The sequence below is a fragment of the Cryptomeria japonica genome, chromosome 3, assembly GCF_030272615.1.
Source record: "Cryptomeria japonica chromosome 3, Sugi_1.0, whole genome shotgun sequence".
Lineage (NCBI taxonomy): Eukaryota > Viridiplantae > Streptophyta > Pinopsida > Cupressales > Cupressaceae > Cryptomeria > Cryptomeria japonica.
Window position 1 is genome coordinate 418194904 of NC_081407.1, and position 13760 is coordinate 418208663.

The 13760-nt window shown below is 34.6% G+C and overlaps 1 protein-coding gene across 1 annotated transcript in view; it reads right to left on the minus strand.

Moving 5' to 3' along the window:
• The window catches only part of LOC131070461 (ATPase family AAA domain-containing protein FIGL1), an 89330-nt gene that overhangs the window by 67624 nt on the left and 7946 nt on the right, over positions 1 to 13760 (minus strand). Inside the window, exons 2-3 of the mRNA XM_058006023.2 lie at positions 9666 to 9804; positions 8965 to 9441 (exon numbers count right to left, since the gene is read on the minus strand). Of these exons, the coding sequence (XP_057862006.2) occupies positions 8965 to 9441; positions 9666 to 9804 (616 nt within the window). The remainder of the gene's footprint in view (positions 1 to 8964; positions 9442 to 9665; positions 9805 to 13760) is intronic.

Here is a 13760-nt window from a genome sequence, read left to right on the forward strand (position 1 = left end):
GGACATGGGTGAAATTGATAGGGTGAGACTGGTTTTAGAATATACAATAGACATCACAAAATACAATTATAATCACCCTTTAATTCTTAGCTTGATGAGAGATAACTCCAAGGGGAAAGAGCTCATACAACTGAATCTCAAAAGGTTTGCAACTAACTTCCTAACACTGCAAAACATTGCTACTCAGTTGACATCATTGAAGCAAATGTTTTGAGTCAAGCATTGCTAGACTCACCAAATTCAAAGAAAGTTGGTGGAGAGGACAATAAAGACAACTTTTAATAATGTTTTTGCAAAGATACAAAGATCATCAAGGTAACCAAAAACTTCAATTTGAATTTCAAATTGAATCCTTTATTTTTTAACTTCAAAGTACTTTCATTGCAAGTTTGTAGTTTAAGTTATTTGTACTTGTAGATGTCAAGGCTCTAGGTGAGAACTTTAAAATTGGTGGATGGAAATCAAAACCTAATGGGGAATATTTATGAGGTCATCAATAAAGCCAAAGAGGCCATCCAAAACTATTATAGGAGGATAGAGACAAATTTGATCCCAATTGGGAGATCATTAATTGAAGGTGGAACAATCAACTCCACCAACCCATTCACGCAATGAGGTAATAACTCAACCAAAAGATTTATTTTTGCAATATCTTCATAAATCCTAATGGTGAGGTTATGTGTAATGTCCCCTACTTGATCTATTTCAATATACTAAAATTGATTGATATTCTTCAATTGGTTATTAACAGATTTCTTATTTATTTTCCTCATTAGATGATTAATTTCATTATTCATAGTTTTTAATATAGATATCAAACCCTGCTACTACTTCAGTTTTAAGGGAGAAGGGTCTATGTATGTTACCAAAGCGCTTAGAGACCAAATACAATAGGTTCACTCAAAGTTTACAGATCCAAGCCCTTACCTATCTTGGGTCTATACCCTCAAGGCTTATGGGTCACTGATCCCCACCATATCTTGGGTCTTAACCTATTGCTTGGATTTAGACTGCCCCCCTTTGGAACATCTCATTCCCATCTTCTTAAATACTGACAATAATAACATGATTTAGACTATAAGTCTATAAGCATACTAATTTCTTATTTATTATGGATATATATGAAATTAAGTATGACTGCCATACATATTGCAGTCCATATTAATATTACTATTAATTCTGCATAAGAACATTAGCAGGTTTCATATATTAAGCATACATACTCAGCTCATCCCCATGCATACCACCAAGAACAAAGATGTTACTACTTGTAACTTAATAACAAATCTGATCTTATCAATCCATGGTGATGTTATTGGATGCTTTGATTCCTTTCCTTTATATCTCTCAATGTGAGGGAGAGGTCACACCTCTTCATCATGTATACCTTTTGGCAAGAGACACACCCTTTCACCATTAGCACCCTTTGAAAGAGTGTAACTCTTCATTATTTCTGCCCTTTGAAAGGGACACAACCTCTCATAATCAGATCTGCACTTATTATTTAAATCAGATCTGCACTTCTCATTTCCCAAATTATTCCCCCTCCCAAATGAGGTTCTCTTCTCCCTTTTATATCTCATTGTTGAGGGAGTCGCAACTTTTCCTTTCATGTCTTTTGACTTTTCATTAACTTAATTAATTTTTAATTAATCATATTTAATTATATTATTTTATATTTTAATTTTATTTTATTATTACCATTTATTATTAAAATTTATTTCAAAGTGGGGACATTACATTATGGAAGGCCCCTCAACATGCATTAAGAGGATGACACCTATTGTGACATTTACACACAACGCCCCATTGCAAATGGGGACCCCCACTTTTTTCTGCTTTCTAGGTTAGTTGTGGCGTCTCTAGCTATTAACCTTTTACTTGAGGTAGTGTAGTTCTCAGGTTGTCAAGAGTGATCAGGTTCTCTTTCTCTTTAGGGTGTAGCTGAGTTAGTCGGCTCTCAAAACCTTAGCAATGAACGATATATTGATCATTTCATTTGATCATCATCATTCAAGATGGAAACAATGAGTGCAAATGTGGAGATTAGTCATGAGCGTTGAAATGATAGATGCAAGTCAATTAAGATGAAGGCTGAAACATGGAAAAGCATGAATAATGATGAGGGACCCTTAGAGTTGGTAAGGTGAGTGCTAATATTCCCCAAGATTGAGCAAGTGACATCACTGTCAATGACCCCTTGAAAGCCTGATCATCTTGTGTTTAGTGTCATTGACCTGGCAAAAGTCTAATCACCTTGAGGCTAAGCTTGGAAAGATAATCAAGTTGTGAGAGACTGTGTGATTGAGAAGAGTAAAATTCCCTTGCAACGAATGGGATGTCTTAAACAAAGTTGATTGAGCAAGTAAAGTTAACATTTTGGATCATTGAACCAAAATACACATGAATACCATCAATCAACACCATATCCGATAACCAAAAATATCCAAATCACCAACAACATATTTGATCTACCAACACATATTCCGGAGCACCAAAGAATCTAGGAACACATGTTCCAGATCATCAATACCAAGAACACCAGAGACATCAATGACAACCATTATGTTGACATCAATGACAATCACTCAACATCATCACCATCACATCTACAACAAAGGCATTGTCATTGCTCTCCTAAAACCACAACCTGTTTGACATCACTTCCTTTGCCCTACCACAAACTTCCTTTACCCTCCCAAAATCACGAACTTCCTTTGCCTACCTAAGAGTCCAATCTGTTTTAAGTCACTTCCTTTGCCTAGTCAAAAACTCGATCCTACATAAAATCATAAACAGTGAGAAATCGGACATATAAAAGGGAGGTCTCGGACATAAATCAAGCCTGAGACACAAAAACAAACTTTGAAATGTGAAATCAAGTGTCATGTAAAGGGAATTCATTTCAGATTTTAAGATTGATATGGTTCTCTTTTGCATTTTGACCAAGGTTTGTTTGCTTTTCAGGTTACGGATGCAAGGAAGAATGAACTTCATCACTTGAAGAGGATGAGGACATGCAAGGAATCAGCTCCAAGATGAAGGCTCACCAACTCACATACAACATCATGATCACACCATTTGAGGCTTCAACATATGGAGGGTCCAAGATATTGAAACACTCCAAGTCTCAAAGCTCGTGCAAGGCAGCGGATAGGATGACTTCCATCACAAAGAAAGACACTGTAAAGCAAGTATAGTGCGTAGCATCAAAGGAAGTCAACACATATACTTCGCTTTTTCAACATTATACTTCAAGCTAAGGAGGTATATGCAACATGAGGATGTCACCTTACTTCATGAAGAGAGAGATTTCAACACATAGAAGTGTTCCAAGTTCAAGGAAGCACAAGATTCACAAGAGCAAGCATGATGGTGCACGTGCCAAAAGAAGAAAATCTTCAACTATCTCGAATTTCCTCTAGAAATGCAAGAATTATTGCCAGGGAGATAGTTCTAGGGCGAAGGTGATCAAGTCGAAAAGATGATGCAATTTGGGAGTATCTCCCACCATCATCCCATTCTTCACTATGGGTGCTTGGATTATGTTTAGTATCAAGAGATATGCCTCAATCACCTACAACTTGTGATGAGTTACAATGAGCTAGCTAAGGTGGTGCCCAGTCATCACTTATCCAATCACATCATTCCAAGACAAGGCGTCCAAGTTCAATGTACCTGACTCATCCAACAAAGAAATAGCTACCACATGAGAGCACAAAGTTCGATGCACCTACCCTCATCATCTATTGGCAAATAATTCAATAAAGGACATGTGTCTCACCCATTGTAATTTTATCATTGGCCAAGCATTAAATGCTTTGTAATGGGTGTAACAAACCCTAATTAGGGTTTTCATCTTGTAATCTTAGACATTGATTGTGAATCAATATGAGCCATTCATTGTAATAAGAGCACCATATAAGACTCTACTTCTTCATTTGTAAAGGTTAATAGTTCAGCAATAGTAAATAGTAGATAGATGTTAGATAGCAAAAAATTAGAATAGAGTAGGAGGAGAAGGCAAAGATTGTTGCAAGGACTTTGTTGTAAGCAGCATATTAATTTCATTGAAGATATGATGAACTTTATGTGTTCATTCAACATTTGCATGGTCTCTACTTCTCATTTAATTTTCATGTTGTTTAGATGAATGAAAAAACTTTGTGCACGATATACGTACATCCATATTACTAACACCTTGCTGATTGTAAAATGTCTTGCATAGTCAACTAGATCCATCTTAGCCAAGCTTAACTTCAATTGCTACTTCATCGATATGCATCGTCTTGATGGTGTCTATGTCATTGGTAGTGATTTGAACATCATACACTTTGCGGAGTTGTTGCTTTGCATGGCAAAGCAAAGTCTAGTTGAGTTTCATCAAAGATCATCCATTGCTCTTGCATTCCTAGGCTTAGATTAGCTTTCTTAACCCTTTATCCTTTTTCCTTTTTTAAGTTAAGTAAAATCCCATGTTCCAAAAACATTCAAGCATTCAAGATTCAACGTAATTCCACCTTGTGATTTCAGCCATATCACATCAAACACACTGAGTCTATCCAAGAGCACGTCAAGACCTCACATTCAAAACCTTGGAGTCATCCCATTTGATCACGTAATTTAGCATTTGGGAGGATTTTGTTCAAAAGAGGATAGAATACTTAGTATCTTACTTTGTGTTGCATTGTGCATAAAAAACACATCAACAACACCCAAGGCTGACATGAGGGAGCTCATTATTCTAGAGTTGTAGAATTACAAACAATCTATAGGAAAGCTCTTTTCTTCAACACTAGCTATTCGATGGAGATCCATCCGAACTGTCATGTCCCCTTTCTAAAAATAGTAAGTCAGTTGTCCCAAAATGGCAAACTAGGACTTATCTCGACAGATCATAATATAACATTAATGTTGGTGATATAGTTTGAACAAAGATATTATTTTATCACCAAAAATAAATTAAAAAAATAATCTTTCCAATTTGTGGTGTGGGAAATGGGAAAGTTTCTTTTGGCATGTTTTATGGCTCTTTGGAAGCTTATGGCAAGTTTTGACAATTGGCGGTTTGAATGGAAACTGGAAGAGCTTGAAGAAAACTTGGTCAACAACAGTTTCTTTTCTTGGGATTTTGGTGCCCAAACTTGCATTTGAATGTAGTTTTGACTTATATGTGATTTTGGCTCCATTTTCATTCATTTATCTTTTGTTGTTGTTAATTTGTTACACCTTGCTTTTCTTCAGAGGCTGATAAACCTATGGAGGAGGCTCAAGAACAGGAGTTTGAGGGTTTCCAGGTGAGCTAAGGACAAGAGTCCAAGGGTCATCAAGGTGCAATCTCATTCAGAGTTTGCCATTGTGCAGAATGATTCCAGATTTCATAGTTTTCTCCAACAGTTTGTAAGGGTTTGATAATAGTTTTGTTAAGATAGTTATAGGTTTGTATTTCAGTTTTTTGTAGTGTTTGATAACAGCATGGTGGTTGTATATTGCTGTTATTTCATGTTTAAAACTAATATTTAATCATTTGATAAGGGTTTGTGTTGAGTGAAGTTTCATAAAAAGCGGTGTTGTCTCTAGGTTTGAAATAAAATTGCACGAGTGTTTTGGTATCCTTGAAGCCATGGCTTGCTGCTATTTATGTATATTTTCCATGTATGTTTTCATTGAGAACTCCGGTGTGAAGTTTAGTGAGTTTACTGGGTAGTTGTTCTTGCTCCAATGTGTGTTTCGGCTTCAGATTTGGTCTCTGTTCTGATTTTAGTTGCAGCAGATGAAAATTGTTGTCGGCTGCCATATTGAACAGCAAAAATGATGTAATTTCATGTTGAAGATCTGTTAGAATTATTTAATAACAGTTTCCTGAAGTTTTTGTTCAAGTTCAGCATGTTTCAGTGGAAATCTCCGTTTACCTGATTTGCATGTTTCCATTATTTGTAGATTTTGATAAAGAAGTCTTAAAGAATATCAAATCTGGTTATTTTATTAACAAGGGCCATTACACAAACTCTAAGTAAAAAAAGTTTGGAGCCTTTAATTATATCTTAATACTAATATACCTATCTTTAGAAAAAATCTATATAAAACACGCCGAGCAAAATAATTATGGAGGAACTATATTAATTGTATTTTTCTTTATCTACATTTTTCTTTCTTTTATCATTTTAAATTTTACATGAGATTTTTTGTCACATTATTTATTTTATATTTTATTAAAGATTTATTTAATTTTTCAATAATAAAACAATAAATATAAAAAACATTGCATAAAAACAAATATTATTTTAACTTTTACTTTATCAGTTATTTTTTTTCCTTATGAATACTATTTTTAATATTTATTTAAAAATTTCAATTATGATTTACTTTTGCATGAGATGTTTATGTTAAAAAGAGTCATTTTATTTACTTAAGAGTTATTTTATAGTTAGTTTAAAGTTCCTTTTATTTAATTTTATTCACTTAATAGCTACTTTATGATTTTTATTTTTATTTTTATCATTTTTGTATGTCGGCTCTATAGTTTCTTTTAAATAGTTTTTGTTAACACACTCACATCTCACCCTGTGTTGCCACTGTAGTTACACCTCTCAACATAATTATAAATCACAATTATTGATAAAATATTGCTTGCTTACAAAGTTCTGAATATCTTATTGCAAATTTTTGGTGGGAAGAATGAGATGGGAATACCCCAAATCTTCAAAAGATGGAGGCACAGGTGCAGTCTTCTCAACCGAGCAAGGAGTTGCAACCAAATGCAAAGACTAGACCTCCCTAGTTTTTCACCAAAATGAAAATGAGGAAATTGTAAAATCTCGTAATTTGTAACTTGCCTAGAAATGCAATTTATGATGATGATTTTCAAAGAAAGTCGTCAATTCATAATGGTTATCAGCTAGCTATTGTATGTCCATGATGATACAATTTTGTACTCTATTTGTATTCAAATCTAATAGAAAACATTTCCTCAACATTTATAGATTAATTTGATACATTTTGCAACTGAATTTTGCTTATAATTTGTGTTTTTAAATAAATTTAATATTTAAAATTACCAAGTCAGAAATTTTTTATCTACTGAGTTCAAGTATGCAAACTATGGTTTAGTCCTACGCTTTTTTTCATTCTGCTTCTCTTGGAATGCTGTCAATTATCAAAACAATACTGGGTCAAATCTACTTAGCTGATGATGGTGAGATGAGGAAAAGTTTGATGATTGTGGAGGATTCGATCTTGAAACTGGCAAAGTGATGGGATAAAATAGTTAACAATTGCCACTACCAAGGGGAAGCAGAGATGACATAAAAAGAGAAGATGAGGAAGGGTGACAGAGTGGCCAAAGTAAATACAGAAATGAATATCTCCACAAGGAAGACTTGATGCAACAGGAGGGCATTACAATGAAATGGTTCACCATAATGGCAGGAGAAAAATATTACCAAGGATGACCAAGTGGCCAAGGGAAGTGGAATTGAAATCTCCGCAACAGAGACTTGATGCTAATGCTGTGAGAAGGCATTACAACAAAATAGAGATGTTTAATTAGAATTTGAAGGTCAAACAGGAAGGAAAATTCTGAAATCTCAAGCTCCCCACCATACCAGTGCTGTGCCAAAGCCCTGCTTTGGAACCTATGATAAAGGGAAAAAAAAATGGAATGACACACACTAAAAAGTAAGGCATTCTAGTAAGCCCTCAGGAGAGGTCCAAAATGACCTGTCGGCAATCTACAATAGCACAATCTTAACAAGCGTTGAAGAATTGGTATGAGATTATGGAAGAGGAGATTGTATAGATTTTAAAACTGTTTGAAACCTTATAGATGATGATGGGAAGGAAAAGATCAGCAAGGCTGGCATCTCCAACTTACTGTGGACAAAAGATAGCCCTTGCTTGTGCCAAGACAATTGCAGGTTCCATGGTGACAGTTCCATGAGAGATGATGGTATTGGGAATTGGACCCAGCCCAAGGGTAATTCACTCAAAGGGTTGTAGGGTCCCTAGCCTGTAGTTTTGCTTTTGTCTTTTTATGCTGAAGGAGCAAATAGTATTATATTTGTTGAGTTTTTTGCTCTATGAAACTTCTGGACAGGTTTTGTGTGAATGTATTGGAAACTTCAAGTGGTTGAAATTAGTCTATCTTGTATTTCACTTTAGTAATTAAAGTGAGAGTCTTTTCTTTAGCTAAATAAGTCTAAATTAATTGTAGATATATATATTTAGACTATCTTCCATCCCATCCTTATAAGTGATAAGGATGCTTTTGTAAGTAAAGCTAATCTTTAGGAATACTAGATTTTAGCTAAATTAGTGTAAAGATAAGGAGCAAGAGACAGATTGTAACATACCGAGTACAGTGAATTTCTGTGCAGCTGTGAGTAATATCGGTTGTGGGGGTTGCCTTGTAAGTTTTTCTAAGGAATGAAAAATAGATTTCAAGGTGTAATTATTCGTGTATCTATTATCTCAAGATTTAGAATTCAAATTTTGTAGGCTCCTTGTTCTAGGAATAAAATCTTTCGTCAGTGCTTACATAGCTTGTTAAAATTTAGTGTGGACAAGTATGTTGCAAAATTATTATTCCAAGTATTGCAATACTTGTTATATAATTCTAGTTGCCATAGTTGGCCTGAACAATATGGCCCTGTAAAAGCACCCTTTATCAAGCAAAAGACATACAGTTATAAAACAGAAAATTTGTCAGCAAAATGATTGATACAGAGGCCAAACTCTAAAACTGATTTATAAGACTCTGGAAAGAATCTATCCTTCCAGACCCTTTGACTGATTCAGTGCTAACAAGGACAATACACTCTGATCTTATGTAAATGTCATTAAGTTTTTTAAAAATTAGCAAAGAGTCACCAGAATCAACAGCAAAGTTAGAAAAAAATTCCAAATAGTTAGAAAAGTGTACCTAAAACCAGAAAATAAAAGTAGACATAAGCTTTTAAAAAATACCAATTTTAGCCTTGCTGTAACAAATCCAGTAGCTGCAACATCATCCTCAATGCCTTCACCATTTAATGTTGGCCTGCCATTTTCATGCATCTGATTTAATGCCTCCAAATGCCGTCGTTTTCTTTTAATAATATTTTCATTTGCAGTATCTTCATCATCAATTTGCAAAGGTGAAGTAGCATTTGAAGTCTTTTGGCAATTCAAACGGTTTGAAAGTGTTGTTTGCTTCTGGACAAGCTCCTGGAAAGAGTTGCTTTGAGTGGAAACTGCATCTCCCTTTAACAAAGTCTCAGCTGGCTTAGAAACCTCAATCCCATACAAAGATGTTATCTTAGCCTGTGTCAACTGCTTGGGGGTAGTGGAGGAACTTTTAGCCGGCTGGTAATCCACACCTTTTGGTTGGTGCAAGAGACTTCTCCTTGGCAAGTTGGGACAATGTGAAGTAGCCAAGTTGGGATTATTTGGAGAGAGACAACCCTGTAGATATAAATAAAATCATGTGCAAACACATATACAAATATGAAAATAATACTTATATTCATTATAGTTTTTACAGCAATAGCATGATAGGCAATAGAAATGATAGATTAAATGATGAGACAATTCAATTAGTTTTCTTTTTGATCTTATAATATTCTGTTATTTCAAATCATGCTTCAATTTTCCTGAGGTACAACACTCTGAAAGCAACTCTTTCATACCAGTTTATCCTTGCTTGGTGTAGATTCCTTGTCAATCAGAGGTTTAAAGAATCTTGATTGCTTGATCATTTCTATATCAATGCTCCCTCTATTAGAGAAAATGAAATCTTTCTTGCACCTTGCCTGTTCAAAAGCACGACTGGGTTTTTATGGATGAAAAGTCAGTTAGTGATATGGTATTCAAAAAAAACAGATAAACAGAGAAAAAAAATAAGAAGCCCCTAAAAAGCTTTAAAGAATCTACTTCTAGCAGATACACAAATAATTAAATTTCCTTAATCTCAAACTAAATGAAATTCTGTTCCTTTGTGTAGATTTTTTATATAGTTTCTTTGCTGGAAAAAGCTGAATGTGAGTTAACTGCCTACTAAAATGCCAGATGGAATACTGTTCTCTAAAAGGAAGACACTCCGTACAAAAAGAATCTCCCCGATATCTCTTGCAAACTGATTAAATGAACTTATAACAAGTAGATGAGAAGCAGGGGCCTTTCGGCCCCTGACAAAAAACGCTTGGTCAAAAGGACTTTGGCCAAGCTCGATTCAGAAGTATATATTCTAAAGGAAACAAAGCTAAGTAAGGAAAAGGCGGTTGAGTTCATCAAATATTGTTTTAAGTGGGAAGGCATTTTTCAAGATGCCAGAGATTTGGCTGGGGGTTTGGGAATCATGTGGAACCCCTCCAAAATTGAAGTGCATCCCATATCTTCGTTTGATCACTGGATGGCGTGCATCATTGTCTGCAAGCAATCCAATTTCTCCTATCCGTTATTTAATATTTATGGACCTATTAAGACTGAGGAAAAACTAAAAGTTTGGAATGAGGTCTCCAACCAAGCTAGGCTGTTGGAAAAAGGCAAGGTCATAGCTGCTGGTGACTTCAATGTTCTTTTGGACATTGATGAGAAGTTGGGTGGTCTTCGGAAACCTTCGAAAGTTATGGACGATTTTAGAGAATTTGTATCTAACTGCAAGTTGGTCGATATCATACCTAAGAATGGTAGATTCACATGGACTAATAGAAGGCTAAACTTTGCCAATATATCAGAAAGGCTGGACCGTTTCTTGGTTGGCGAATGGTGGATAAGTGGCAACTACTCATTAGAAACTGAAATTGTGCCTCAAATTGGATCGGATCATCTACCACTATCACTATCCATTGCTCAGGATACTCGCAGACATAAGAACTACTTCAAACTCTTAAGCATGTGGTGGCGGGATGAGAAGTTCCTTGACAATCTGAAAAACTGGTGGCAAAAAGGCAACATCTACTCTGGCTCCCCTAGCTTTAGATTTGTCAAAAGAATTCAGTTCCTGAAAAATAAAATTAAAGATTGGAACAAGGTGTCCTTCAAAAATGTTTTTGTAGAGAAAAGTAGAATTGAGGAAAAACTAGAAGAAATTGGCAATCGGGTTATGCGATTTGGCATGACCAATGTGGAGTTCGAATTGGAGAAAACACTCAAAGCCCAGTATATGGAAATTTTGAAGCGGGAGGAACTATATTGGAAAAATAAATGCATTTGAACCCCTGTGTTAGCAAGGAAGTGGTCCCTAAGCTTTGTTAAAGTTCCAATTATAGTTCCCTCACATAGGTTGCATTTGATGTGAGTTCCATTTCGGGTCACATGCTTCCATGCCTCACAAATTGATTTAGGAGGAGCCATTAAATGAAAATCTGCATGTTTGGAAAGAAAAATTAAAAAACAAAATAAACACTACATTTATTTCAACCTTTCAAAATAGAAATACTTTTAAGTTTTAATAATTTCACAAATGGCCTCTTAAAAACAGAGTATAAAATTCAGCTTGAACCTTTCAAAAACAAAATAAATACTATTCTTGTTTAATAAACATAAAAACAAAAATTTAATACATTTTTAGTTTTAAATTAAAAAACAAAATAAACATTAGATTTATTTCAAAATTTCAAAATAAAAATACTAAAGTTTAATAAAACATTTATTAAAAAATTTAATATATTCATTTTTTAACAAAAAAATAAAAAATACTAGTTTTTTATTTTGGTTATTAAATTTTATAAAATTACTACACTACCATTTTTTTTTAAATATATATAAAAATGTATTAATTTTTTTTAACTTTACCAAACAAATAAAAAACTAAAATCAAATAATATAATATTAAACAATATAATAAAAAACTATTAATATAAATTATATAATATTAAACAACATTATAAACATTATAAATAAACATTGTGTATTATGTGTATTTTATAATATTATATTGTATAATAATATTAATATATTATTAAACCTAAAAAAAATTTAAAAAAATACACGAGAAGCCTACCTTTGCAGATCGGGACTAGAGAGGACGGATTGACGGCAGAGGCAAAGGCAACAACTCGAGCTTCAACGGTCGGCGACGTCAGTCTGCAATGGCGATCTGGTCAGCAACGTCAGTCTGCAATGGCGGTCTGCAGTCGAAGGTCAATCCACAACAACTCAAGCTTTGACGGTCGGCGACGTCGGTCTGCAATGGCGGTCTGCAGTCGAAGGTCAAGCGACTGGAACTGGTCTACAATGGCGGTCGAAAGTTGGGCGGCTGGAACTGATGCGTCTGCGATTGCGAACTGAGCCTCAACCTAAACTTTGCTTGTTTGTCGCCGTATTTATTAACAAAACTCGATGAAACCCTAAAAAACGCAAGGAAAAAAACACTTTTCGGCAAACATGTCATCCCTAATTTTTGGTACGAATTTTTGACGGATTTTATAAACTGTTCTAAGTTCCACAAATTTCGAACTTCAAGGTTGAAATTCGGCCGAACCTGGTGACTTAGTATATATATACAAAAAATTTAAAGAAATATAAAGTGTAAAACTAAATGCATTTGATAGTATGATAGTTCATCATTGATCAATGCCAAATGCCAAAATGGCAGGGATAAAGATAAATATTAAATGCCAATGCCAATTGATAGTTCAGAATTTCAATATTATGCCCTATGTCGTACAATATATATCATAAATGTCTAGGGCCACGATTCAAATGAAAATCATTACAATTACAAAATTAACAATCAAAAATAATAATTGAATCTTCACCAATCATCACAAGGATCTAGATCAAGATCATCATTTGCTTCAAGTTCAACATCATTTGAACCACAAGCAACTGCAATGCAACTCCCACTAGGTGCTTCATGTGTGTCTCATCATTATCTATAGCGACTCTAACAAGCTCTTGAATAGATGCATCCAAGCTGGTACACTCGGGGGCTATATTCCAATGCTTTGTTGACCCATCCTTGTAGTGTTCTTGCTTATGCGATAGAAGACGCAAATTGGAATGAACATAAACCAAGTCTTTTGCTTTTTTTGCAGCCAACCAGTTATGTTTCACTAAGTCAATAAAGGAGTATGTACTCCAATTCCGTTCAATCAAAGAACTTGCAACCTATTGAAATTGGAGAGAAAACTAACACATCTCAAAAATAAAAATAAAAAATAAATTAAAGAATGTGAAGTACTAAAGTCTACAATACAAATGTTAAAAAATTAAAAATACTTACTTGTGATAGAATCTTGATTGCAAGAGGTTGGAGTAACAAATAATATTGCCCTTGGAGGTAACACCATGTACAAGCATCTATTGGTCGTTAAGAGCACAAGGACTATGATCTCATCTTGAGATGAGCAAACCAAACTCTTTCCTAACATGTTCCACCACTTCCGGATCTAAGAAGAGTCTTTAGAATGCCTACTTGTACCCATTAGCAACTTCACTATCTCTATATGGTGGAGTTCTCCCTGGCAAAGCAAGTATCTAAGTACTATAGTATTTGGGAGATAATGCATATGCAAGGAGGTGCAATGGTGTGTTCATCTTGTTCCAACAATGATGAATGATTTTTTCCACATTTTTAAAAAATGTTTCTTTGGTGTCATTCTCTTTTTGTGTTATTATGACTTTTTTTTTTCTATCATGGAATTCATGTCATCATAGATTTCCCCAAAACATGGTTGATCTGTATCAACAAGCCTAATCATAGTCGTGATAGGCTTAGTGAAATTCCACATGAGCCCACCAATCGTCATTCAGGGTCAATAACATGACCTTTTGGGTCC